This window comes from Gopherus flavomarginatus, chromosome 17 (genome assembly GCF_025201925.1).
Source record: "Gopherus flavomarginatus isolate rGopFla2 chromosome 17, rGopFla2.mat.asm, whole genome shotgun sequence".
Lineage (NCBI taxonomy): Eukaryota > Metazoa > Chordata > Testudines > Testudinidae > Gopherus > Gopherus flavomarginatus.
In genome coordinates, this window is record NC_066633.1 from 8,469,881 (window position 1) to 8,497,622 (window position 27,742).

General features: G+C 45.0%; 1 protein-coding gene and 1 long non-coding RNA gene across 4 annotated transcripts in view; one reads left to right on the plus strand and one right to left on the minus strand.

The window, feature by feature from the left end:
• VAV2 (vav guanine nucleotide exchange factor 2) overlaps window positions 1-27,742 on the plus strand; it is a 316,987-nt gene that overhangs the window by 58,041 nt on the left and 231,204 nt on the right. For all 3 annotated transcript variants that reach the window (XM_050926981.1, XM_050926983.1, XM_050926982.1), the window contains exon 2: window positions 4,458-4,574. In XM_050926981.1, coding sequence (XP_050782938.1) covers window positions 4,458-4,574 — 117 coding nt within the window. The remainder of the gene's footprint in view (window positions 1-4,457; window positions 4,575-27,742) is intronic.
• The window catches only part of LOC127036231 (uncharacterized), a 243,702-nt gene that overhangs the window by 12,190 nt on the left and 203,770 nt on the right, over window positions 1-27,742 (minus strand). The window lies entirely within an intron of this gene.

Sequence of the window (27,742 nt, forward strand, 5' to 3'; positions counted from 1 at the left end):
AACTAGCCCTTTACATGGATTTTGATGTGAATTGCATGCTGCTAGCCATTGCAATCACCCCATGACAGCATGTTCTCAGCCAGTTGTAGCTAATTAACAGGTGGAACTTCTATAGCACCATCTAAACCAAAAGATTTAACGATCTTTCAGAAATATTTTTAAAACACCTCAATGTCCATGTGAAGTGGATAAGTGTACGTATTATACAGGTGAGGATCACCAGGCAATGGTTGTACTATAGCAAGGTGAGAAGCAGTTACTTGGCTCTCTTTAATACAGGTGTCAGAGTTGTAGAGATGAAGGCAGGTTTTGTGTTAAGACACTCGACTGATACTCAGGACCTAGGCTAAGGCCTGGTCTACACTGGGGCGGGGGGGTGTGTCGGTGTAAGATACGTGACTTCAGCTACGGTTTTCCCATAGCTGAAGTTGAGTATCTTATGCCGACTTAACTCCTGTCCTCACCATGCGGGATGGATGTCCGCGACTCCCCGTGTCGACTCCGCTACCGCCGCTCGCTCCGGTGGAGTTCCGGAGTCGATGGGAGCACATTCGGGGATCGATATATCGCGTCTAGATGAGACGCGATATATCGATCCCCAAAAATCGATTGCTACCCTCCGATATGGCGTGTAGTCTGGGCGTACCCTAAGTTCCCAGCTCTGTGGCATATGTCTGTGTGGGCAAATTGTTAACCTTGCTCTTTCTCAGACTCCCTATCTGTAAAATGGGGACAATTCTAATTTCCTACCACACAGTGCTGCGGTGAAGATAAATTCATTGACTGTATCATGCTTGGATGCTAACATGATGCAGGTTTTCTAAGTGTATTGGTAGAAAGTTTTCCTTTTTCCATCAGCCTTTTCAGAGGCTCTTTAAATGGTTGGTTGGAGTCGTCTTGGACTCTTGTCAGCTGTGTGAACTCGGCAACTGTCTGATTGCATATGCGCTGTGGTTTTTGATGTATTCTGCAGATGTTACCTGGAGCAGTAGAAGAGGCTGTAATACAAACGCAGAGGGACTTTGTTTGCACTAATTTAGCAATTGGTAGTGGGGCCACCGGCATGATAGCTTCCAAATGTGAATAAGATGCAGGATGACAGCAGCAGGTAGCTCTAGTTTGATGTAATTTTTATTATTATTTTTGCTCTTTGCTCCTCTCCAGTGAGATGAGATTAGATAATCTTAAAATCTTGTTATGGCTCATGCCCACTCACCAGTGAAAATACTGTCAGCAGAAGACTTCTAGTTTGCTTTGATGCTGCACTTGCTCCTTGATCTTTCTGAACTTGGATGCTGTGAAGTTGAGTTCTTCAAAGAATTTGAACTGAAATTCTACAGCACAGATTTTTGGGGTTTGGTTTTCAAGTCCTCTGACTGCTAGGGGAGATTTTTGAACCCACTGCTGCGAGAGACAGTCGTTCTTGTCCATAGATTCCAACCCTTATTTCTGCCTGTGCATTGGAATGACAGGGTGAGGCAGATGCTATGAATACTGCAAAAGGGGAAGGCAGTTGTTTTGCACTCAGGATTATGAAAGGAAACTCGCTTTTCATCATCTGTAATTATGGTTAAAACCTGTGTCATTAACTTTTCAAATTGGAGGCTTAAAAGGATTTAAAGTAAATACTTAGTGGAAATTTGAGATGAATGAGACGTTAACCAAAAAAACAGACCCCTTCTATAAACAAATTAGTTTGCATAGGCTGAAAGCTCCTGTAGAGGCCTGGAAGACTGAGGTGAAGTGTGAACCCTACGCATTCACATAGCCACCTATCCAGCCGTATGTATGTTGTAAGACAATTCTGTAGAGTCTAGTCAGAGTGTTAATTTTGTCTTTTCAGTCACTCACACTATCATTCTGCCCCCGGGTCTATTCAACTAATGAGAATGTTCTGAGGTTTATAATGATTCTGATGATGTAATGCTTCTAGCCTGTGTTTATTGGTTGAGTTTTTTATTGCCTACTGCTGGAACTGTGTGGGTGGAAGACACAATCTCCCTGTTTGCCTAGTTTTAAATTAGTTTCTCATTAATGAAGTGGTCTTTCTAACCCACTGCCTGACTAGGGTTGCCAACTTTCTACTCCCACAAAACCAAACACCCCTGCCCTGCCCCTCTTCTGAGGCCCTGCCCTGCCCCTTCTCAGAGACCTCACCCCCATCCTTACTCACTCACTCATTTTCACTGGGGTGGGGTGAAGAGTGGGGCAGTGAGAGCTCTGACTTGGGGTGTGGGCTTTGGTGTGGGGCCAGGGATGAGGGATTTGGAGTGTAGGAGGGGGCTTTGGGCTGGGACTGAGGAGCTCGGGGGGGTGGGGAATCAGGACTGGGGCAGAGGGTTGAGGTGCGGGGGGGAGTCAGGGGTGCACGCTCTGGGTGGTGCTTACCTGAAGCACCTCCCGGAAGCAACAGCACATCCCCACTCTGGCTCCGATGTGGAGGTGTCCAGGTGGCTCTGTGCACTGCTCTGTTTGCAGGCGCCGTCCCTGCAGCTCCCATTGGCTGCCATTCCTGGCCAATGGGAGCTGCATAGCTGGCGTACGTGGCGGGGGCAGCGCAAGGAGCCCCCGGCTGCCCCTATGCGTAGGAGCCGGAGTGGGAACATGCTGCTGCTTCCGAGAGCCACATGGAGCCATGGCAGGCAGGAAGCCTACCTTATCCTGCTGCGCCACCAACCAAACTTCTAACAGCCTGGTCAGCGGTGCTGACTGGAGCTTCCAAGGTCCCTTTTTGACTAGGCATTCCGGTCGAAAACTGGACACTTGGCAATCCTATGCCTGACCCCTTAAATATAACCCCAAATGCAATGATATTTATAGGCACACTTCTTGCTGTTTTCTTTGTGGAGCTATGGGTTGGCCAAGAAGGTTATGGTTTGATTCTTTGCAAAACTTTTGTTTGGTAGGGTTTAAATTGCATATTTGTAAAGTTTGCAAGTAGCAATTTCTACCATGCTAAATTGGCCAGTTGGGGACCATTACAGTACCGTGTGACTACAATGTTACTGACCCAACACAAACTGTGTGGCTGTTGCAACCAAATATGCAATTTGAAACTTGCCCTGAGTAGTCACATGACATTGTTTCCATTCCTTGATTTATGTAACAATGTGAGAATTAAGAATATTTGTGAACCGTTTGTCGATGAGCAAGCAATGGAAGAAATCCGTGGAGAACTTTGCATGGAAAACTTGCCAACAGAAAGAAGGTGAAATTAATTAAATACGTTATTTGCTGCAGTCATTCAGTCTGCTCTAATTAATAACAGGGGTGAGAGCCAAACAACTGAAGCAACACCTTACTCCTCTGATCCCTTCCTTTCTTGTTGCCATACATTAGTGTAGAAAGAGCCTTCTGTGTTCCCAGAGTACAAGACCCCTGAAGGTCACGCACACATGGTCACAGTGCAACAATCCATTATTGCTATTGTCAAAGATGACATCTTTTTTTAAGCAGCACTGGATTACTCAGCCGATGGAGCCATATGACTAGTGGCTGAATTATCTTAAATATTTTACGGTGGTCACAAATGAGATGAGAATTCAGATGGGCTAAAAATTAATGATGACCAAAATGCTGTGAAAACAATCTTTGCTGTGAGAGACTTGCTGTTCTGTGTGTTTTTGTTTTGTTTTTTGTTTTTTAACGTAAAGATCTGTGCTTGGTGACCTGCCTCTGATTTGGTCCACCATCCACCAACTTCATTTCAGGTTGGATCACAAGAATGGCAGCTGTCATCTCTGAATGTGCTGGGGGTTCTGTTTTCTAGCATGTCAATTAGCTGACGCGTCCGTGCATTGGAAGAAGTTGGAGGGGGAAAGTAAAGTACTGTTTGGATCAGCTGCCAATAGTTTCTGATCTGAGAGGGTGAAAAAAAAATTCTTGTTTTTCTGTCCTTGCTCCTTTGTTCATGTCACTTGTACTTCTTATTTTTGTAAATATATAGGGGTGTGTGTGTGTGTGTGTGTGTGTGTGTGTGTGTGTGTGTGTGTGTGTACACACTTGTATTTGGTGTAATGTCTGAGCCTTGCACGGGGAGCCATGGAATAGATTCAAATTGTCATTAGTTGCAAACTCAGTAATACATTTTTATATATTTTTTAGCTTAATTTGTGGTCGACTTAGAGCTTGAAAAGGAAAGATCCTGCTCTTAAGTTGTTTAGACCCTGTGCCTTGTGAACACGCACTTGAACTTCAAGTTTTGGTTTCCAGAAGAGCCTCTGTTGGTGTATTTTTGAGAGCGCGCACACACACGCGCGCTCTCTCTCTCCCCCCCCCCTCCATAATGGAGCAGTGGGGAACCTGTTTGTACTAGAATGCTCAGTAAACAAATGCATCTTCTCACCAGACAGTTCCCATATTCTTCTTCACTTCCTGTTGCATGTGAATTTTGATTAATGTCTACAGTAAATTACTCTTACAGAATTATAGCCATGTCTCTTTTTTTCTCTTTGCAGTTTCTCTGTTTGAAGAACATTCGAACGTTCTTAAAAGTCTGTCATGACAAATTTGGGCTAAGGAACAGCGAGCTGTTTGACCCCTTTGACCTCTTCGATGTTCGGGATTTTGGAAAGGTAAAAATTAACTCCTAATCTGTGTCGAAGAAAGGGTTTGAAAGCGCTTTTACTGCTGCTGGAAGCCGAGACTGTTTTTGAAATGATCAGCCCAGCCTTGGGCAGAACATACAACCAGCTTGGATTCTGCATAGCTCGTGTAACCCACACCCACTCTGTGTGGCACTCTGTTTTCCCCGCCCCTGGTGGTGGCTGGGCCCTGTGATCGATCGATGAGCGTGCTACAGCCTTGGCTAGCAGAAGTGGCTCTCTTAGCTCAGGCAGTGTAGAGGCTTGTCCTTTAGAACGGTTGCTCCTCCTCTGCCCTGAGTGGCTAGTCATAGTTCAGGGCTCAGGGGGTTTTCCAGCTAGGAGTAAAAATTGGTCCTAGCCAGTTATTTCTTGCAGCCTTGTTTTTTGACAAGGAACATAGTATGGTCTCTGAATGCAGAAGGAAACAAGAACAAAAAAGAGCCGTTTCTTAGCTTGAAGCCGCACAAGCCCCAGAGTCACACTGCACTCACAGGTTACTGCTTGGTTTTCTTGATTCCTTGCCCCCTCCCCCCCCTCCCAATTTTGTCTATTCTGTTTCTTTCCGTGTGTTCTCTGACAGACCCACACCTACTTGGTCACAATACTTAGTCGACCCTTCTGTCCCCATGGAGCAGACTCTGCTAGGCTGTGTTGCCCCTTAACTGTTTCTTACAGCTGTCTTAAATGGAGGACTTGTTCACACATCAGTTTCAACAAGGTTTTAACTCAACCCACAGCAAGGTTTCATCCAGCTCACAGCTGAACCCCCAGGTCCCCATACTGGTTCAATCTGTACTGCTGATGACCCTCTCAGAGCGTGGCACAACAGGCAGGTGTACGCAGGGGCAATTTACAATTCAGCTCAAAGATCCAATTCTACAGGAGTTTGAGCAGTTTCAAAATTCTGCTTGCCTGTTCACCTAGCCCAAGTAAACTGATGAGTGTAATCTCCTAGGCACACGACAGATTTCCTTTTTGGGGAACAAAACATTGTAATGGTTGCTCATAAAGATATACAGTTATTTGCTGAGATGATGTTATTGGAGGCAGTGGGTCTAGTGGATTTGGCAGAGATCTGGGACTCAAAGACCTAGGTTCTGCTTCAGATTTTGACACTGGCCTGGTGGCTCACCTTGGGCAAGTTACTTCATATCTCTGTTTCCCTTTCCTTTTGTCTGTTTTGTCTCCTGAGATCTGCAATTGCTTCTGTCTCTTGATAGGTGCACAAACAGTACTGAGAGCAGTGGGGCCCCAATCTCAGTTGAGTCCTCTAGGTGCACTTACGATATAATACCCAAGTATATAGAGGCCAGTTTGTTTCCACGATGGTGAGTAGATTTCAGGCTTGGGCTAATCCCTTAGGTGCTTTTGAAAAATGACTTTTCCGACCACCAGCCCCCAGACATTAATTTTGTTTTATTTGTGCCGTGTGTCACGTAGATGAGAGAGCAAAGGGAGCACTTCCATTTTCTGTGTTTAATGGCAGCACTGAATTCTGGATGAAGCCTAGGTGGAAGGGAGCTTCTGAATGGTTTTGACGCGAGTGTCTGTCTGATATCCTTTTTACTAGAATTCAATGGCATTAGCCCTGTAATGTTACTTTGATGGATATCGGGTCTAGGGAAGCCTTCACACACAAGCCAGTGTATTCCATTCTTTGGGCAATATTGGTGTTAATAAGTCACTCAGCTGTTTAGGAGCTATGCATTACTTTGTCTCCTGAGCTACAAAGCATATGCTATGTGAAGGCATCCACTTTTCTGATTAGCTGAAGAAGTAGCTTTCCACTGGCTGATGGGGAAAGATTAGATTATATTTATTGCCTAATTTATTTTGGGGACTATTATCTGGAACTTGCAATTGAAGGAGTTTGTTTTATGAGTTCATGATTTATGAACCGCAAGGGGACTCTTGTTCCAGTTTTGAGACTACAGATGCACAGAAGCTGGGCTGGGGAAAGAACTGTTGTCTAGAATGCTGGTTTGCTTTCACATTTTGTTGCAGTTTATGGTACCAAATGGCTCAGCAAGGTGATTAATTGGAGCTGGTTTTTTACCCTTTGAGACCATACCAGCTGAACATCCTCCCACTCCTTTTCTCTCACTTACAATCGAGCTGTGACTTGTCTCTAGAACATCATTCTGCCTCTGCTGAAAGCAAATCAGAGGTTAAATACCATGGGAAAGTCATACAAAATTACTTTTCCGTTTTGAATCACAAATTGTATAACTCCTGAGAGCGCAAAGGAGTCTTTAAATTAGATCCCCACTGGCAGACTTCAGCAACACGCAATTCTTCGTGGAGCCCATTCATTACTTAGATCAATAACACTTTTCAGTTACAGGACACTCATGCCATGTAAGAGCCTTTTATATACAATGCAGAGTAATGGTTGACCATTTAATTATATGGTAAGCACAGAGTAACGATGCTGGGTGTTTCCATTTTCAGATATCACTTATAGTTATTTCTGTCCTCCAAACTAGAAGGCCAGTTAGGTAATAATTACTAATGACCTTTGGACTTGCTGAAAGGTGCCAGCGGCATGTAGTTATTCTGTATTTACTTGTTGACCTTCATAGGCTGTCTGTAAATAAAGGGGCATTACCGTGTAGTATGTGCAGGAGCTTTCCGATGGACATCTGGGTTCTTTACAATAAGAAAAATGCTAAAAGAACTCTCAAATTCTTCCCTCCTTCCCCCCAACAACAGGCTGATGCTTTGCTCCTTTAGATATAGTGAGCTGGATCCTCAGCTGGTCCAAAGCAGTACAGACTTCAGTAGAGCAACCGCCGATTTTACATCTGCTGAGTTACTGCTGTGTCCATTTTCCTGTTGACTCCTATTTGGCATCTGAGGGACCCTTCCCCCCGCCCCCCGAGTATTATTACCTTAGATTTACATTGTCACAAACTCTTAGGGCCAGGTGCTTGGGTGTGTCTGAGCTCCGTGCATGTGGGGAGGTACACGGTCGCACGCCACTCCCGTCTCTACCACTATAACCCATGGGGCTGCTTTAATTGCACTGGCTAGAATGGCCCCCTACAGGTTTTCTCCTCTGTCCAGGATCTCTGGCTTTATGCTACCTCCATAGTGCATGGGGCTTCCTTGCTGCCCTCTGAGGCCAGCTTTCCATCTGCGTGAGCAGACTGAAGGGTCAAAGATATGTCCCCTCTTTTACCAGGCCCTGGACTTCTGAGAACTGAAAATAGCTGCCCTGTTGTTTTATTGCTTGAAGAAATAAAAGTCCAGTCTCAGTAACTGAAATACTCCTTTTATGGAGGATGTGGGCATTTGCTTGGAGAATCTGACAGATCGATCTTCCATTACAGGCTGACTGTCATGGCGAAGACACAGTGTAGTCTGGTGGTTAAAAGTGAAACCTTGCAAGCCAGGAGCTCTAGTCTTGTCTCTGCCGTTCATTTGCAGTTGGACCTTGGGCGAGTCATTTCTCTGCTGGTTTTAGTGGCTTGTCTCACAGGTTGTTGAAGTTGGATTGATGTTGGTAAAGGGTTTGGGATCCTAAGGCAGAAATAGCTGCAGAAGTGAAGAGTTCTGTTGCTGTCATCGTGAGATGCTGGAATGCAGGGCCTAGGCAAACAGATGTGTATTTTTCTTGGGTGTTGCATAGTTTTTCTTGCCATATGTCATAATTACCAAAAAGAATTGCTCTAGATCAGGGGTCTGCCTGCTTCCAGTGCTTTTTTCCCTATGTTTAGACTCTGCTGTTAAGCAATAATATTTTGACAGTGACATTCCCAGATCCTGGCTAAGATTTCTAAAAGTGACTATGGTTTTGGAAAAAGCAACAGAGTCTCCTGTGGCACCTTTAAGACTAACAGATGTATTGGAGCATAAACTTTCGTGGGTGAATACCCACCACGTTAGGCGCATACGGTTTTGGGCGTTTCAATTTTTGGGTGTCTGACTTGAGATGCCTTTTAAAAGGCCTGATTTTCTGAGGGCAGGTGCTCAGCACCTTCTGTACAATGAGGCCTCTTCAAGGTCTCTCAAGTTGCACCTGCCAAATCAATAATCACCTTTGAAAAGCTCAGCCTGTATGTGTGTGACTTCACTGCAGCCTCCGTGGGTGTGGGATTCCGAGGAAGGAAGCACACCATTGCCTGCAATTTAGGGTCAGATCCTGCAACTCACTGAGTTCCTCCTGAGAGGTACTGAGCACCTGGAACATCTGCTGAAGGAAATGGGGCCGTTCAGTCCTTGGAAGAATCCTGTAATAGCAAAGGGAACAAAAATAATGCCCACGTACGTCTGTGATTTTTTTTTTTTGCACTGTACATATGTGCATTTAATTTAATGACAGCAATAACATAAAGCTTAGCTCTTGCATAGCTCTTTAATTTGTTGGCACCAGATGTAATGAGATCAGATGTACATAAATATGGATTAAACGCTTCATCACTGAGTCAGCATGGAGGCAGCGAGGTTCATGAAAGGGAGTTACTCACTTTCTGTAACTTGCAGTAATACCCTTCAGGTTTCTTTTTTGTAGAGAGATAATTCACTATCCATAAACCTGTGGAGTGTGCTGTTTATTAACCTCCTCCTTCTCTCTTCTGTACTCCCAGGCTTGTTTAACTGCCCTGACTTTCTGCTGAACTTGATGGAATGTTTCAAAGAACCTTTTCACGAGTCCTGGGTCTCTCACGGTCTGAACTGTAGGCGTGCAGTGATGCGGCTATAAAAATCAGAAGGGAAAGCCCAGTCATAAATCCCCAGAAATACAGGGGGATGTTGACTCATCCAGCATCTGAGATAAACCAGTTGTTTCAGTGGACGTGTTACTTCTGGTACTGAGACTCAAACCATTAAAGCTGGTTTAACTTTGCACATCCCTGGCTTGCACGGATGGGCCTCAGCCACAGAACTTGGATGTGGGTCTTAACTCTTCCAAACATTTGGGGAGTGTTTGGATGCAAGAGTTTTTTTCCAGGCCCATCTTTGATCTGATCAATTAAGCTTCACGTGCTGCAACTGTCTTGCTGACCTGACTCAGGGAGTTGCGCACCCGTGGTTTGTTTTTCGTGTCTGGTGCCTGGGGAAGGAGGAGCACGTGGCAGGGGTCTGTGGTGTTTGTGAATGTAGCATGCGTGAGTGGTTGCAATACTACTGGTTTGAAGGAGGGAAAGTGGGGAGGAGAAAGTAGGGGAACCTTTAGGCAGAGGGAAATATACTAGGCTGATGGGGAGGTGGGAAGCGCTTATTATACGGTCAGATGAAAACTTAGTGTACAGATGTTTACAGCACATACTTAAAAATTCGGAATCATTTTTCATGTAAAGAAATACCTTTTCTCCCAAGAGGTTGCAGGATGGCCTGGTGGAATATTCTTGAAAAGGTCTAGACGGTCCAAAGCCAGGCCCGATCTTTCTGGACCTGATGCCATGGCGGTTCCATGTCTGTGACTTTCCCTTTCCTCTGTCCCACATCCTTGTTTTCAGAGGCACTGGGCACCCACAGCTCTCGCTGGTTTCACTGGGACCGGTGACAGCCAGGATGCAACTGACTCAGGAGCTCTGCAGACGGACCCGCACCGATTTCTGGATTCTCCTGTGTTGGCAGCTGCTCTACTCTCACAATCTTTCCTCAATCCTCGTTGGCTGAAGCAGAATCTTTTGATCTCAAAGTGCTGTTTGGATTCCACAATAATAGGAACCTTTATGAAAACTTCAGCGAGATGAGCATTTGCACCATAGCCTGGGAAGTCAAAGAATGGACCAGTGCACATGCATAGGTGCCCCAGCTCTGCAGAAACCAAGATGCCTGACACTGTAAAATTTACTCTTTTTTCGGTTAATGAAAACATCATTCCTCGACAGGGCCCGATCATCAGAGGTCCAGAACGCTTGCATCACCTGCTGACTTCAGTGGGAGCTGTGGGGGCTCAGCAACATCTACAATGTGCTTCTAGTTTTTTTCCAAGCAATTGTGGTGTGAAATATTGCCAGAGTCGATACAATTTGAATTCTCCTTGGTTTTGGGCATTAGAAGGGAGATTTTTTTTCAGAATCAGTCAAGGGATTTAGGAAGACACATTCCCACTGGAAAGAATTGGCACTAGTCTTGCTAATTTCTCAATCATTTTTTGATAAAATGTCCCGTAAAATAATCATCTCCTCCTTTTTTTTTTTAATTTTAATTGTATTGTAATACCCCATTTGGCAATATTTTAGCATGTGTCTTCAAAATCAGGCACTTATTTATAACATGCTCCATGCTGCAAGGGGGAGGGAGAGAGAATTATATGATATAATATAGGTAATTGAAAATTACAAGGCTCTGGGTAAATGGATGTGTTCCGGTGCCATGATAAACAAAGACAGCTAAACGCCCACCCTTCCACCCACAGCCAAGCTGCTGGCAGTGCAAACAGCTCTGCTTTTCCCATCCTTTATTTTGCTGGCTTATTGCAGCCAAGAGAGAATTAAAAGCGATGTGTTTTTCTTTAGCATGGTCACTCTCTGATTATCTCTTTGCAATAGCCCTTGTAGGGGTTGGGGGGTGGGGGGAGAGGGAGGGCCATTAGCAGAGCTGAATGTAACCAACTGCTGTGGACCAGCATCTGATCTTAACACCAGAGTTCATCCTCTGTGGCATGTGTCTTGTTTATTTACGAATCCTCACGTTGAATGCCCTACAGAACAGATTTCACCTTCTTATACGTCTCTGCACTGACTAGTCAGGTGACCATTGCGTGGTAGTTGGATGTGTACCAAAAAAAAAAACGCAGAATCAGAGATAAAAATGGTTCTGCTTGCTGTATAACTTGTCAAACGTTGGGGCGGGTGGGTGGGTACGGATGTGAGAAGAATTCTCTTAAAAAAAAAAAAAAAAAAGGCGTGTGTATTTCTTTAATCCCCAAGACAGCAGTAGTGTAACTGGCCTGCAGAGAGAGGGTGTGTGGGTGTGTGTGAGAGAGGAATATTGGCAGATCTTTACTTACAGAGATGAAGGATTACTGCAGGAATCCATCAAGACACCTAGCGCCAACCATGTCCGTTTTTGAAACGAACGTGCTGAGATTACAGACTGCCGTAGCATACTAGTTTCTTAAAAGAACTGCAGATTCGCAGATAGACATCCTGGTCTGTTTTAGAGCGAGCTGATTTGTAGCTCAGCTGGAATCCAGTCCTAGAACATTTGTCCAGAAATTTTAAAACTGCAGTGGAACCATTAAGAGGCCTGGGGCTCTAGATACCAGGATGAACAGTAAAAATGGATGGTGTGTGGGGGGGTGTGTGTAAGTAAAAATTCTTTAAAGCAAGGGCTTTTTGGCAGGAGGTAAAATAATATCAAGCTTCATATTGTGTTTTAATCCTGTGATCATAAAAACTTGATCTAGTTTAGAACTAAGAAGCTGCTATGATGAATGGAAAAAGGGGGGAAAATACCCACCTTGACTCTGTTACTAGACAACTTCTTATCCTTTCCTCTTACCAAATGTTGCAAAGTGTTTAGTTGTAATTTATTCGGGGGAGAGGTGCTCCAAAATTTTCAAACAGCACTCAGCAGGTGCAGTGTGTCGAACAGATGTTTTCAGCTAAAATACTCAAAGTATGTACAGGAAGCCTTGTTACTGTACTTCCTTAAAACACGAGACAAATGAATTTCAGATTTCTGTGGCTGCTCAAGCATGTATCAGACAGTGCTTTCTGTTATGCAGAGTATTGCGGACAGTTGGGGTTTGTTTAAACATTACTATGTTTAGCGTTTAATTGATAGTGATGACTGATGCCATGTGCCTAAAGAAAAGTCTGCATTGAGGCCCTGATATTGTGGGACAGGGTTTTACCTGTCCAGAACCAGTAGCTGGTTGGAGATCTTCTACTTTTTAAGCTCTTAAGGGCAGGAACTGTCTCTTACTTTGAGTTTGTACAGCACCAACCAGAATGGGGCCTCAAATTTGGTCGCAACTCTCAATTTCCATTCTGTAGGCAATTTTGATATTGCAGAATTTTTTTTCTGAATTGGAATTAAAATAGATTCTGCCCCCTCCATCCCCCCCAATGAAATTTTCAACCAATTTTCTCTTTGGATTGATTGGGAATGTTTTTGTGTTTGATAAAAGATTACCACTGATTTTGACTCTTTTGAAAAATAAATCAGTTGGGGGAGGGGAAATCAAAACAGTGGTTTTAAAAATGAAAAACTGAAGTGCTTTGTTCCGCTTTGTTCCGAATGAAATTTCATTGAAATCAACCTGTGAAAGAGTTTCAAGAAAGAGTGGCATTTTCCAACGTGCTAGTAATTAATAACCATTGAAAGCCTAATGCAGAGACGTACCTATGAAATTGCTGTATGGCCATCTGGAGGGGTGTGCTACATAGAGTGAAACCTCCTATGAAGCAAGTATTTAATTGCACAATAATCATGTTAAATGAGCTGAATCTCTATCCTGTGCATTTCAGAGCTCTTCAATATGTCATGACTTCAAGAATAAAAGCTCTCTTTTGTCCAATAAATAACTGACCCTGGAATAAAGTTTAGGCATAAAGAACCTAACTACATGGAATTTAGATCACAAAGTTAAATGAACATTTATTAAGCCAACGTTTGGCAAAGGAGTGAAGTTTCTAGATCAAAAATAAGACTTCGGGCTTGTCTATGTGGTGCAGCAGTGCACCCCGGAGCAATGTGAATAATCAAGCGTTCAAAAGTGTTTCACTCTAGTTGCCCTGTGCAGATGCCACCCTGACACGCTCTAAAAGGTTCATAGTGCATTGATGTAGTACTCTTTCAAGTGCGCAGTAGGTACCTTTTAGAGCGCAGCAGTGGGGTCTGGCCGGAGCAGTTAGAGTGCCTTTAAAGTGTTGTGCTCTACAGTTCGCATCTGTAGTTTACAATGTGCACCAAAGCCTGTTAGTGTCTTTTCATCCAAGGTCACCACAAGGAGAGGTGCCTTCTAAAGATATGCTTGCAAAGTATGTTACCCCACATTTTCAAAGGGGGAAACTAAGGCATAGGCAGGGTGACTTTGACACTACTGGAAACGTGGGCGAGTTGGCAACAAGATACAAGTGTTCTTATTTCTGATTCTTTGCTCTAACCATGAGGCAGCAATGCCTCTTTGGATGGTAAAATATGTTTTGAGCCAGGGCTCTAAGAATGGTTCATGTCCTATTACGCAGAAAAGAACTTTCATTGGAGAATGGGCACTCTCTAAGAGTGGGCTTCTTTGAACCTTTTTGTATGCTGTACCCTCAAACCCTCCTTTTCAAGCTATGCCAGTGCTACGACACTGGAGCAAGGTGGCAGAAGTTAGTGTGCGTCTGGGAGTCCCCAGGCATCCTGTGTTGCCAGAGTTAACTTACAGGGGATTTTAGCGGCACAGTGTGTACGGTATTTGAGAGGCAGACACGTAGCTATCTGTAGAGGCCAGTAATAATCCCCTGCCTTACGGTTTTATGCAATTTTGCACTGGATCTTTAATGCAAACCCTCTTGTGATAATACAGCCGAACCCTGCCAGCCCAAATAGCACGAGTCCCATGCTGAGTGCCCAAGCTGTGAGCTGGGCCACACCAGGCAATGTCCCCTCCCATCCTCTTGGCCACAGTTAGCCCTGTATTGATTACAGCTTAAGAACCATGCTTCCTTTCAAAATCTGGCAGCTTGGGATGTGCAGTGAATGGATCGGAATCTGGCTGATGGGAAGGAAACATGTAATGCAACATCCTTGGGTGGCCCTTGACTATGGCATTCTAAGCACTTGCTCCTCTTGTCCTGCTTGACAGCAGGGAGAGGAAAGGAGTGTGGTGAGGGACTGCTGCTCAGTATAAAGCTGCTGGAACTCCCAGCAGCAGATGGGTATCTTCACTGATGCCACTAGAGGAAAGGAGCCACTTACAACCGGCGAATCCTGCTCAACATTTTAATAGGTCTTTAGTGCTACCATTTAAAAGGAAGAAGGATCCTTCCTCTTCACCCAGAGGCTGCAGTGGACTTCTGTGAAATGAAATGCTTTGCTCTTCCTTGTCATTTCTTGTCATGTAAAAGCAGCAAAGAGTCCTGTGGCACCTTATAGACTAACAGACGTATTGGTGGGTGAATACCCACTTCGTCGGATGCATGGTCTTCTTGTCATGGTGCATGTAAGAAACCCCAGATCCCACCACCTGTCTTTTCCAGTGGGCTCCAGTTGTGTTCTCGGGTCAGGCTGGGCAGAGCACTCTGGGGCAATGAGGAGTTTGTGACATGGGTGCAGGCCTTTGCTTTTCTGTGACTCAACTCTGGCATATGAGCTGATAAAAGTCTGAGCGTATCTCCTTCTGCCATTGCACTTAGGTTTTGGAACTCTCTCTCCGTACTTGGTGTGCCAAACCACTTCCCGCTCTTAGCTCAAATCCCTCCTTATCCACAAAGCCCTTTCAAAAAGGAACCCACAAAGAATACAGGCTGTGATTTTTTTTTTTTTTTTTAAACTGGTGTGTGTCAGATACAGATACATGGGCCCAGTTCTGCAATCCTTCCTGACCCGGGGTGAGACTCACTCTGGTGTAGGAAGCCTGGGCAGCTCTTCGGCTCTGCGTTGGCGTGAATATTACTTGCTGAGTAGCAGTGTACTCATTCACTCAAACTGCCCTTTTGGTGTCAGTGGGGCTATCTGTGCAAGTCGTGTCCAATGTAAGGATTGCAGAATAAGGCCATTGTACTGTAAGCTCCTTTGTGTAGGGGCCACTTCTCCTTGTGTAGTATTGAGGGAATTGATGGGGCTCCAATAATAATCACCCCACAGAAGCTTTTAGGTGCTGTGAATCTACCCTGTGCCTTTTTCTTGTGTCTTCTCCCCTCCGCCCTTACAAGTCTGGGCTGTTCATAGCCCTGCAGCTTTCCAGTGAAACTGAAAGAGGCAGAAATATTGGTTCTGGGAAGTTTTTCTTTTCTTTTCTTGGCTGCTTTCCCTGGGATTTTCCAAAGGATCCCATTATGGGGTATTATGTTTCAGGTCAAACAAGTATTCACAAGACCCTTCCCAACTCCCGTTGTCTGGTTAGGAGAATTTCTGCTGGAAAGCCTCAAGTAACCTTAGGAATATTTAACATGCATGTAATGAAAGATGTTGATCAGGATATATTTATGTTTTTCCGAGCACGTATAAATTGCTTTTCTGTTACTCTTGTGAGCTTTCTGACCCCCACTCTCAGTAATTTTATACAAACCCCCAGAAACGGGGCTTTTTTTTTGTGTATAGCTGGGAATGGTAAAACATTTACTGAAGTCGCTCTCGCCAAAAGTCAACCTGTTTCCTACTGTTTTGCTCATTGTTTGAGAAATGACTGGTATTATTTGAACCCTTCGAGGTCATTCTCCTGGAACAGCTTTTACTATGTCTTGCCAGGTTTAAAAGACTTAGTGACACCGTCAACTTGAAAATCACAGCTGGGGTGGGAATCTTTGTACCATCTATAGTTACAAGTCAGACCTTAGATGACCACAACTGGAAGACATTAGCAGACAAAGTGCATTTCCCTCCATGTTTTCAGTGTTTACTTTGTGCATCTGACAGCACTTGGTGTATAGCCTTCATGGGGGGCGGGAGGAAGGGAAGTATCTCAGGAAATGCTATTTAAAGGGAACTTTTGTCATTAACTGGAATTTTGGAAATTAGTTGCTTTTCAAAAACATTCAAGCTGATAGAGCCCTGTCACATTTTCCATGCTGGGGGGTGACCTGCTACCTACAACTGCAAAAGCTGCATATGGTCTTATTAGAACTGTTTTGCATTAACATGCAAATGAATTTTTATTTTTTTTTAAAATTTTTTTTTTAAGGGCCCATGGGCACAAGCTTGTATGCCATAGGCATTCAGGTTAAACCTGGGTTCTGAGTTATTCCTAGAGGGTGAGATCTTACAGCAACGCTTTTAGTGATAGTGACACCGAGAGATGTAGATCATGAATTGTATAAGTAATTAAAGGTGCCCAAATATTTTGACGAAGACTAGAAATATTTCAATTTAGAGATGCAGCTGAGGTGCCTCAGAGATTTATTGTTTTTTTTTTTTTTTTTTTTTTTTTGTTTTTTTTGGTGCCTCATGCTCCCATTCTGACGTCTCCCTTGATGCACCACTGGATCTCCCGTTGGAGATGGGAGGTGGTGCCTCATGGGAGTCCTTGGCCATAGTGCATCATGGAAGTAGTAGTCTGAGAGTGCCCAACCATGGAGGGAGAATGGAAACACAAGGCAATTGAACTACAACTTCCATGAGGCACGGCGGGTAGTCTGGACATACCCTTTGTGGCTTACGTTTTTAGTAAAGGTGGAGACTACTTCAGGGTACAGCAGCAACATGCAAATAGTTGTGTACAGTTATTTACAAGCTAAGCCCTGGGATGTGGTGTGCTTTTGGGATTTTTTGGGTGATGCCACCTCTGCTTATGCTGGTAACAGCCTCCTCTCATTCCCTTTACCCAGTGCTACTTATCGATGAATGTCTTCTCCTCTGCAGCTCCTGGGAGAGCCTCCTTGCATCTCTCTTCTTCCTCAACTGCCCCCAGATAACTCAGTTCAGCAAGGTAGTTAAGCATGTGCCTCCCTGTAAGTGTGAGTAGTCTCATTAAAATCCGTTGGGGCTGCTCTTGTATTTAAAGTTAAGCATATGCTTAAGTACCTTGCTGTATCTTCCATGCCTATTCTTATTTTTTCTTGTCCTCTGCTGCTGTGATTTGGATCGCATTTAACGCAATACATTGGTTTTGGAACACGGTATGTTTGAAAGATAGTTAACCAAAAAAAAGTGTTTGGTCTTGCAGGCTGTCAATTTCTATGTAAGGTGCTTATATGACACTATTCCCCTTTACCATAGTACTTGCGCACTCAGTCTTTAATCCTCAGCACACACCTCCTGCCTTAGGCCATGTCTACATCTAAAATTTTGCAGCGCTGGTTGTTACAGCTGTATTAGTACAGCTGTATAGGGCCAGCGCTGCAGAGTGGCCACACTTACAGCAACCAGCGCTGCAAGTGGTGTTAGATGTGGCCACACTGCAGCGCTGTTGGGCGGCTTCAAGGGGTTTCGGGGAACGCGAGAGCAAACCGGGAAAGGAGACCAGCTTCGCCGCGGTTTGCTCTTGCGTTCCGCGAACCACCCTGCAAACCGCAGGGAAGGAGACCTGCTTGCTCGGGTTCGGGGAACGCGAGAGCAAACCGGGAAAGGAGACCAGCTTCGCCGCGGTTTGCTCTCGCGTTCCGCGAACCCCGAGCAAGCAGGTCTCCTTCCCTGCGGTTTGCAGGGTGGTTCCGGGAACGCGAGAGCAAACCGGGGAAGGAGACCAGCTTCGCCGCGGTTTGCTCTCGCGTTCCCCGAACCCCCCTGCAAACCGCAGGGAAGGAGACCTGCTTGCTCGGCGGTTCGGGGAACGCGAGAGCAAACCGGGGAAGGAGACCAGCTTCGCCGCGGTTTGCTCTCGCGTTCCGCGAACCACCGTGCAAACCGCAGGGAAGGAGACCTGCTTGTTCGGGGAACGCGAGAGCAAACCGCGGCGAAGCTGGTCTCCTTCCCCGGTTTGCTCTCGCGTTCCCCGAACCGCCGAGCAAGCAGGTCTCCTTCCCTGCGGTTTGCAGGGTGGTTCGCGGAACGCGAGAGCAAACCGCGGCGAAGCTGGTCTCCTTCCCCGGTTTGCTCTCGCGTTCCCGGAACCACCCTGCAAACCGCAGGGAAGGAGACCTGCTTGCTCGGGGTTCGGGGAACGCGAGAGCAAGCCGGGGAAGGAGACCAGCTTGATTACCAGAGGCTTCCTCAGGTATGCTGGGATACCTGCTTATTCCACGGAGGTCAAGAAAAGCACTGGTAAGTGTCTATACTTGATTACCAGCGCTGGATCACCAGCGCTGGATCCTCTACACCCGAGACAAAACGGGAGTACGGCCAGCGCTGCAAACAGGGAGTTGCAGCGCTGGTGGTGCCCTGCAGATGTGTACACCTCCTAAGTTGCAGCGCTGTAACTCCCTCACCAGCGCTGCAACTTTCTGATGTAGACAAGCCCTTACTTTCTGACCATCTCTGATCATAAGTAATACTTTCTCCTTGTCCACTTTGATTTTAAATTCTTTGGGACTTCTTTCTGTGTGTCCGTTCAGCATCTCGCACAATGAGTTTGCAATTTTGGTCGAGGCCTTTAGGAACTACTGTTACATAAAGAGCAATACCATTGTTTCTTACTAAGGGTACGTCTACACTACCCGCTGGATCAGCGGGCAGGGATCGATTTATCGCGTCTAGTCTAGACGCGATAAATTGAACCCTGAGCGCTCTCCTGTCAACTCCTGTACTCCACCGCTGCGAGACGGGGAGTGGCAGCAATCGACTCACTGAAGACACCGCGGTAAGTCGATCTAAGTACAGTATGTCAGCTTCAGCTATGTTGTTCACAAACCATTGCTAATGGGGTCATTCCGATTGGTATGAGCGTGCATCAGTCAGTGAATGGCACACAAGAGTGAAAGGAACTGGGGATCCATCCAGGCAAGATTTAAGTGCAAACCTGGAATGTAATTTTAAGGGAAGCCCCACTATGGTGGTATGCTATTTCTGTGTGTGCATGCAGAAGACAAAACATGTGATGATGATGTTAGAACACAGTTGTGAAAATTCTGCTTACTGAGCAAAGGCCAATCATGGTTGAAAGCAGGAACATTGCTCTGTTCCACCTGTAGGGTGCATCTGAATTTGATGTGATGGAATCACTGTCTGACAGGAAGGAGAAATGCAGTCTTCCAAGTCATTGGGCCCCAAAGATTGTGCAAAAAGTTTGGGGGTCTCGCACAGAAATAGCACTATTTCTGATGTTCATGGGGCTTTATCCAAAGGCCCTCTGTGCTGCAGAATTGGAGCTGAGATCACCGTACACTGAAGGTATGAACTGAGCTGGGTGAATCCCAGGCTCTGAACATAGGAATAACTATTGTACGTTATCTGCTTATCTCGAGCCTCGCACTTCAATTCCACTCTGGGGGCATCATTTCAGAAGCCTGATTTGTACTGTAAAGTAAATTTAGTGTAAAGTAGTAATAAAAAAACAATCATGCCCACTAGAAAAAAGATGAAAAGTGATTATGTGAACATAGAAATTTCTACCTTGGAGCGCAGAACGTGGATGTCAGTGTTTTATGACCTCTTTTTGTGAGAACAGATTGGAGCAACAGTGATGAGGGGAAGAAGTATTTTCATAAAGAATTTAAGCAATAATTAGAGGTGTCTCTCTGAAAGGTGTGGATAGGCGCATGCTGCTGGTGGAGAGATTTCTCCCCAAAAATATTTGGGAAGATGGAGGGAGGTGCTTTTAAAGGACCCTTAACTTTTCTCAAAATGTTTTTGGAAGATCAGAGCTGTTTTTTTTTGCAGTTCTGGTTTTCACCTTGAGATGCTAGTAGCGTTGGAGGTCCATAAAGTCAGAGTTTAAGACCAGAAGGGACCATTAGATCCTCTAGTGAGTTTGACCTCCTGTATAACACAGTTATCCTTTTATAGAGCCCTTTTAGAGTGTCTGACTACAGCATATCTTCCAGAAAGGCATCCAGTCATGATCTGAAGACCTCCAGAGATGGAAAATCCACCACTTCCCTTGGTAGTTCCAATTGCTAATGAGTTGTCAGAAATGGATCCAGCAGCAGCACTTGTGGGATTGCTTTTTCAGAAGTTCTGAGCACCTGCAACTCTCACTGAAGTCAGTTGGAGATGTGGATGCCCCATACTATGAAAGACCAAGCCCTTAAGGTACTGCAGTGATGGCTGTTACACAAAACCCTTAGGAGTATTGGCCAAGATGATCAAAAGGTCTAGGGATTTTGGGTGCTCCAATTTTTGGGACCCCACTTAAGCACCTCAAAAGGGTCTGATTTTTCAGAGCACACGTGCTCAGCACTTTTAGGAAATTGGACGTCTTTATAGTGAGTCTGTCTGTGCATTTAGAATAATTAATTATTGGTCATTCTGCACTTGAGAATTTTTCCCCTGAAAGCGCAGGCACCTGTTGCAGGCAGTGGTGCTTTGAGGTGCAGAAGGAAGTCAGGATGTCTGTGTAAAATCTGTGTTTCAGAAGGGACAGGCTTCATAGTATAAATCCAGTTGGCAAGACCGCGTGAAGGACTTTAACCTCATGGGCCTAGTTCATTTTCTTTTTGTTTCCCTCAGTCAATTTCCTGCATCAGCTCAACATCAGCCTGCTTTCCCTCCCCCTCTCCTTTGGATAATATTGCTCAAATTATTGGAGTGTGAAGAATTGACTCTTAAAATGCCCATTGGCAAATTCTGTTTGAGCATTGATGGAATCCAACCTCTCTGCAAGCTTAAAATTAACGACAAGCTGCAATATGGTGAAGTTTGATGTGCTCCCTGGTGAAAACATCTGATCGTCCCTCCCTTAGACGCTTGAGGTCAATAGATATCACAATCACTGAACATCATAAGCTCAACCTGAACCAATTACAAGAGGGAGGAAGGAGGTGGGTACAGGGGAGGGACAAATCCAGGCAAAAGGCTGTGGGTTCATCTCCATCACTGGTTACTACTCCCACCTCTCTGCCTTGTACTCTGTTGTCTCTAGATTTTGAGGGAGCTGTTTTGTCTTCACACTTGCCTGTAAAATGCTTTGGATGTTAATGCTATAAAATGGCAAGGTTTGTTGGGCAATCTGTAAAAAAGGACAGACCATGCTTTTCAAGTGCCACTGAGCATGTGCTGCAGATCTCCCTCTGTACCAATCCACGGAGGAGATAAGTGAGAGCCCCCGGCTATGGAACCGTGACTCTTTTAGCTAATGCTGTAGCACCTTGCCCTTTTAGCTTGGGAGGAGCGCAAGCTCTGGTGTGCTGGCCCAGAGGGCAGTCCTCATAGCAGGAGGTAGATGTGAAAGGTAATGTGATCAGAGAGTTAAGGTTCGTTCTGCCTGTGGCTAGGTGATAGGTTGTGCAAGGAGGCAGGCAGAGTGGGAGAGTGTGGTCCTTTGGGAAGATTGTGATTTGCACCCAAGGGTCAGAATTTGGGCTAAACTATTAACTGGGGGGGGGGGGGTGGTTCTTTTCTGCCTATGTTCACTTACTGTGATATCTTGTTACTGTCCTTTGAGGAGAGGACACTGGCTGTGACTGTATCTTTCTTTTCCTGCTGAGTCATTCCACCAACTTGCAAGAGAATGTCTCTCCTAATACATCCTGGCCGTCTCTTTGTTCTCTGCCTGTACCCCACTGAGCACAGTGGCATCCTGGTCCATGGGTAGGCAGTGCCCCAATACTAATAACATACAGTAACTCCTCGCTTAACCTTGTAGTTATGCTCCTGAAAAATGCTACTTTAAGCAAGACGATGTTAAGCAAATCCAATTTCCCCATAAGAATTAATGTACATAGGGGACGTTGGGTTCCAGGGAAAAAATTTTCACCGGACAAGACTATATTTTATTTATGTATATACACAGTATAAGTTTTAAACAATTTAATACTGTACCCAGCAATGATGATTGTGAAGCTTGGATGAGGTGGTGGAGTCAAATGATGGAAGAGGGTGGGATATTTCCCAGGGAATGCCTTAATGCTAAATGATGAACTAGCACTCGGCTGAGCCCTCAAGGGTTAACACAGAGTTGTTAATGTAGCCTCACACTCCTCAAGGCCGCACGAATGGAGGGAGGAGATGCCGCATGGCAGAGAGAGACAGAGACACACCATGCGTATGAGAGAGAGGTACATTCCCCCTTTAAGTACAGAGACCCCACTCTAAGTACACTGCCTGTTTAAGCAGATCAGCAGTAGAGACAGCAGCTGCTGCCAGCAAGCTGCCTCCGTCCTCAGCCCTGTCGTGTCCCCCCTACTGTGTGGAGATGGGTTGCAGGAGCGGGGCACAGACACCCTGACATTAGTACCCCTCTTTCCTTCCCCTCAGTGCACAGCAAGCAGGAGGCTCCCAGGAGCAGCTCCAAGGCAGAGGGCAGGAGCGGCACAGGGCAGTGTAGGGGGGGGACAGCTGAACTGTCCGGTAATTGATAGCCTGCTGAGCACTTGCCACCCGCACAGGGAGCTTAAAGGGGCTGCTGCTCCACCCTGGTTCCAAGCCCCCACCAGCTAGCTCCAATGGGCTGCTCTTTCAGAAAGCAGTGAACAAAGCAGGTAGCTGCCAAACAGCGTTCTAAGGGAGCGTTGCACAACTTTAAATGAGCATGTTCTCTAATCGATCAGCCACGTAACAACATTAACAGGGACAGGTGGTCAAGTCCTAAGTGTTCAAAAATCAGGAGTCAAGCCCACCAAAATGAGATTTAAAAAAACCAAAACAACTTTGGGTTTTTCTGTTAGTTGTTGAGCGTTTCTCTGTAGCTGAGGGCTAGAAACAATTTTTATTAAATGAAAGTTCCAGTTCTCAGATAATCCTGGGATTCCAGGAATTGGGGTTTACCAAAAGACCTCATCAAATATCATGAGACTTGCAATAGGCTGACTTGTGTCATTTTGTCATCTCATACACTTGATGGATAGGCTTGGCAGAATTCAATATTTATTTTTAAGAATTTTGACCAAGAATATCGATGTTTAATTTTTAAGTATTTCCCCCCCAATTTTTAACATCTTAAACTTTCGTAGTTGTGGGAAATGAATGGGTCAGATAATTAAATACTCAGGGCCGCCCAGGGGGGGCAAGTGGGGCAATTTGCCCTGGGCCCTGCAGGGGCCCCGCGAGCCCTGGCCTGGCGGCGGTCTGGGTCTTCGGTGGCATTTCGGCAGCGGGGAGCCCTTCAGCGGGGAGCCCCACCATTGAAATGTCGCCGAAGACCTGGACCACCGCCGGATGAGGTCAAGCGCCGCAGTGCCCCCGCTTTGCCCCAGGCCCCCTGAATCCTCCGAGTGGCCTGTAAATAATGACCATAAATGCTGAGATTCACAAAGGTAAAGCTTTATGAATGCTGTCTAATTGTCTGCAGCTCCCATGTGGCGAATGTCCCAGCTGGCTGTTTTAGCAGAGCTGGAAATATGGGCTTTAGGCAGTATTAATTACAACACCTTTATACACATTAAGATAGGATTAAGAAGTTCTTAAGCAGCATCCTGCTTACTTTGCTTATCTGTAAATTCTGATGATTATTGATGGAATTATTTTTTTCGTGTGTGTTTATGGTGAAATCAGTGTTTACTGAAACTTACTGATAACAAATCTAATCCTTCCAAGCCTACTGATAAATATGCATCAGACTGCGGGAGCTCCATGCAGCATGTTGTTACATAGTTAAACTAGGCTTCTCTCTTGGGCTGAGTTCTGCCATGCATTCAACAGTAACAGGACTTGAACAGCCAGTCTCATTAGGAAAAGGGGAGTGACAAGTCTGAAGCTGGTTTTAAGAGGTTATTTCCCCCCTTCTTGTCCCCCCTCCCCCGCCACTGGACCAGGATTGTGCTTCCTGCAGCACAGGGTGTTGGAGTGGTGTTGTTCTTTGCTGTCTTGAGCTAGCTGGGGCATTGTCTGCGTGTTCGATTGTTGCAGGCATAGTACAAGTGGACACATTCTTCTCCCCTCCTAGCACCCCTCTCCTGGTCTCTTATTACTATGACTTTTTATGTGATGGAAAATAAAGAGCTAAAATCCAGGTCAATAATAGTGATTATATAATTAGTGGCTTTACCTCAGCATATTTTTCTGCTTGTTTTCTAACCTTGCTGTCAATTGTTTTAATCTGTTAGCGATTTATGACTGCCAGAAGATGCTAATTGTATCTGAAGCAAAGCAATTTGATGCTTTCCAGGAAAACAATGACTAGTACATTCAGGGTCAGAGAATGAACCTGAAACCCCTTCATAAAGGTGAATTTTCATGCTGCTTTTCCAGTGGCCAAGCTCAAATTCTGAATTAGTAAGTCCTAGAGAATAAACTATGAATGCAAATAGCTATAATATCCATAGACATGTAATCACCTCTATTTGTGTGGGGGTGTTTTTACGCGCAGACGAACTAGGTGCTGAATCCTCAGCTGGCGAATATTGGCACAGCTCCTTTGAAATCAAAGGTGTTTTACTGTCCCTCTTTTGTCTTAGATTCTTTGCTGTTAACCTATAGCTCAGGTGAGCAGAGCCCGGAGCTGTTATGTGCCCTGGGATCTGTCTTCATTAAAGCTATGATTCTGAGTCGTCATCCTGTACTTTGCAGCGACAACCGTGAATTCTTAGATAGCCAAGGGTTTGCTGCAGCACATACATCTCTTGTATTTCTTTCTTTCTACTCCCCATCCTGTTCTTCTCTCTCCTCCTGAGCCTCCTTCCTGAATATATGTATCATCTTCCAACCACTGTAGCCTTCATGCCGCCGCCTTTGTCCCTCCCTGTTCCTGGATTGTGCTAATTCTCCTTGCAAACCCAGTGCTCCTGATAGGACCAGCTTCTGCCAGTCCCCGGGCCAGCCCAATGAGTGTAGAATATGGGGCAGAGTCTCTCATTAAAGTTAGTGGACCTCTGCCAGTTTATGTGGCCAGAGGTTCTGGTCTTGTGTATGTACGAATCATCTGCAAAACCCTGCACTGCTTGGAACTTGGACCATCAATCTCTCTCTTATACTGTCAGAGCCGTGTGGTCCGTCTGATTTGGATAGTAAGCTAATTGGGATAGCGAGTTTGTACAGTGCAGAGAGCACGGCACTAGCAGCATAATGACCAAACTCTGCTACCTTTACTCTCTTTCAGAAATTTCTTAGTTGGTGAGTAGTCTCAGTGAAATTGAAGGCCTCTTTATGGTAATAAGGGATACGCCGTGTGAGTAAGGGGGGCAGAATCTGGGCTTTAAAAAATGTGTGTGCGCAAGAGAGAAATATTGTTACTCCTTTGGCTGCAGGGGCTAGTAAATATTCAAGGTCTTGCAAGAGTGGTTTCCCTTAGGATAATAAATCGATTATGAGTCAGGTGTGTGTATATATTTGGTGTTATCATGTTCTTCACAAAGAATGTACACACGGTCCTGTTTCCCTGAACACAGTAGAAATAAACAGCAGGTGATTTCCTTGCCTAGAAATTTCCAAGTCTGTCACTCTAGTGAGCTCTGTGCCCTCTGCGTCCTCTCTGGGTGCTGCTCACAACTGCTTCTCCAGGCCTTCTGCTGATTTTCTTCTGTCTCTAACACACCCAGGCTACAAAGCCAATATCCTAGCCCTTGCATTTGTAATTGGTGAAACTCCTCAATCTACGTGATTTAGGGCTTATCTACAGGGGAAAATCTACTTGTTAGAATTATACTGCCGTAACTTCCCGTGTGGATGCACTGAAGGGTGTATAGTTATCTGTATGTTGTGCTATTGTAGCCATATCAGTCCTAGGATATTAGAAAGACAAGGTGAGTGAGGTAATATCTTATATTGGACCAACTATTGTTAGAGAGAGAGAGAGAGAGAGAGAGAGAAGCTGGTCCAATACAAGATATTACCTCACCCACCATGTCTCTCTCTAGTTATCTGGTCATTTCCCCACATAAGCTAACCCTGACCTGTTGTGTGACTTGGGCAGTCCTGCCATTGTTTGTAGCTCTTGTTAAATAAAGGGGTTTGATTAGTCCTTCCTCTAAGCCATGAAGAGTTCTTGGCACACCCACCAATGACTTTTAACCAGGGCTATGATTTTTTTTTTCTTTAGATCAGCCACTCACCACTGTTGGAAGTAATTCACAGTTTTCATCATAATGTATTTATGAACATTTGCTCTAATATGACAATGTTTTATCAGATAATCTGCTAATATCAATGAGAGTGGGAGAGTTAGGGAAGGAAACGAAGGTTTGGAAAGCGCCCTGGAATGGGTAGGACCATAGGGTGTTTGTGCTGTGACTGGAGTCTTGATGTAGCTCTACCAACATTCAGCATACGGTCAAGCTGGCCAAGCACAAGGAATTGGCCCTGTGCGATCAGAACTGGTTCTATACCAGAGCAGCTTCCACAGCCTGGCACCTGTATCTCCGAGGCGGTGCCAACGTTGGCCCCATGACCAAGATTTATGTGGGCCACCAGCACAACAGTGTCATGCCAAGCCACTTCAGCCGCAGCTCCAAGAGCATGGCCAGAAGGGTGCTGCAGGCCCTGGAGGGGCAAAAAATGGAGGGGCAGGATCAGGATGGAGGTTGCAAATTCACCTCCAAGGACAGAGATCTGGACAGAATTGCTGGCCAGGTGGCAGCTGCAAACAAAAAACATTGAAATGAAAGGTTTTTTTTGTTTTTTGTTTTTTTAAATCAGGAGTTTTGTTCTTTTTAAATGATTGAGCTCCCTTCAAAGGCAGCGTACACAAGCTGGCAAAATGCTGAGGTGGGTTTCTCTCTCCGGTGACATTTTTTCAGGTTTGTTTTCAGATAGCATCCTTTAGATGTCCAGCTTCTGGAAGCAAATAAACAGCTGGAGATACAACCGCCCTGTGTGTCATGCAGTATAATTAATTCTTATAAACAAAGTTTCTCATCTGACTATTCCAGGCAGATATTGACATGTCTAGACTAGAGAAGAATTCCTTTAAAATAGCATTGTCGGTTTTTTGTTTTTTTTTGTTTTTTTTCCCTACAACAGGCAGCTCTTTATGTGTGACCTGTTTAAATAAAATGTAGACTTTTTTTGAAACCCCATAAAACTGACAGATCCACTTAACTTTTGGCACGTTCATGCCTCTCCCCTTCGCTGCACACTAATCCAGATGTATCCTGCATCTTTTTGCCACAAAAAGTCTTGTCAAGATATACCTATTGATTACTCTTAGCCGTAGTAAGTTCTTGTTAGAATACAAGTGATCTGAAGGGCAAACAAATCTTTTGTTATTAGTTCATTATTAGTTCGTTATTAGTTTGTATTCCTAGCCACTTTCAAGACAGTGTAAAAATGGTTTTAGAAACATAAATCGTGTTAATGTCATAACAAGGACATAGAAAAAAATACTAAGTGAAATTATAAATATCAGAGGATTAACAGAGGACAGGTGCAAAGGCCTCAAATAATAACAGAAGGTTAAGGTTTATTTTGTTTGAACTGTGTGCATTTAGTAAAGCTGTTCAAATGATCGTGGGGGAAGGGTTCTATGAAAGATCAGAGTGGTGATACCTGGGATCAGAATATCTGTCTAAATCAGTGGTTGTTGGGCCACGGGTGCTTGCGGCCCAATCAACACACAGCTGCAGCCCATGTGATATCCTCAG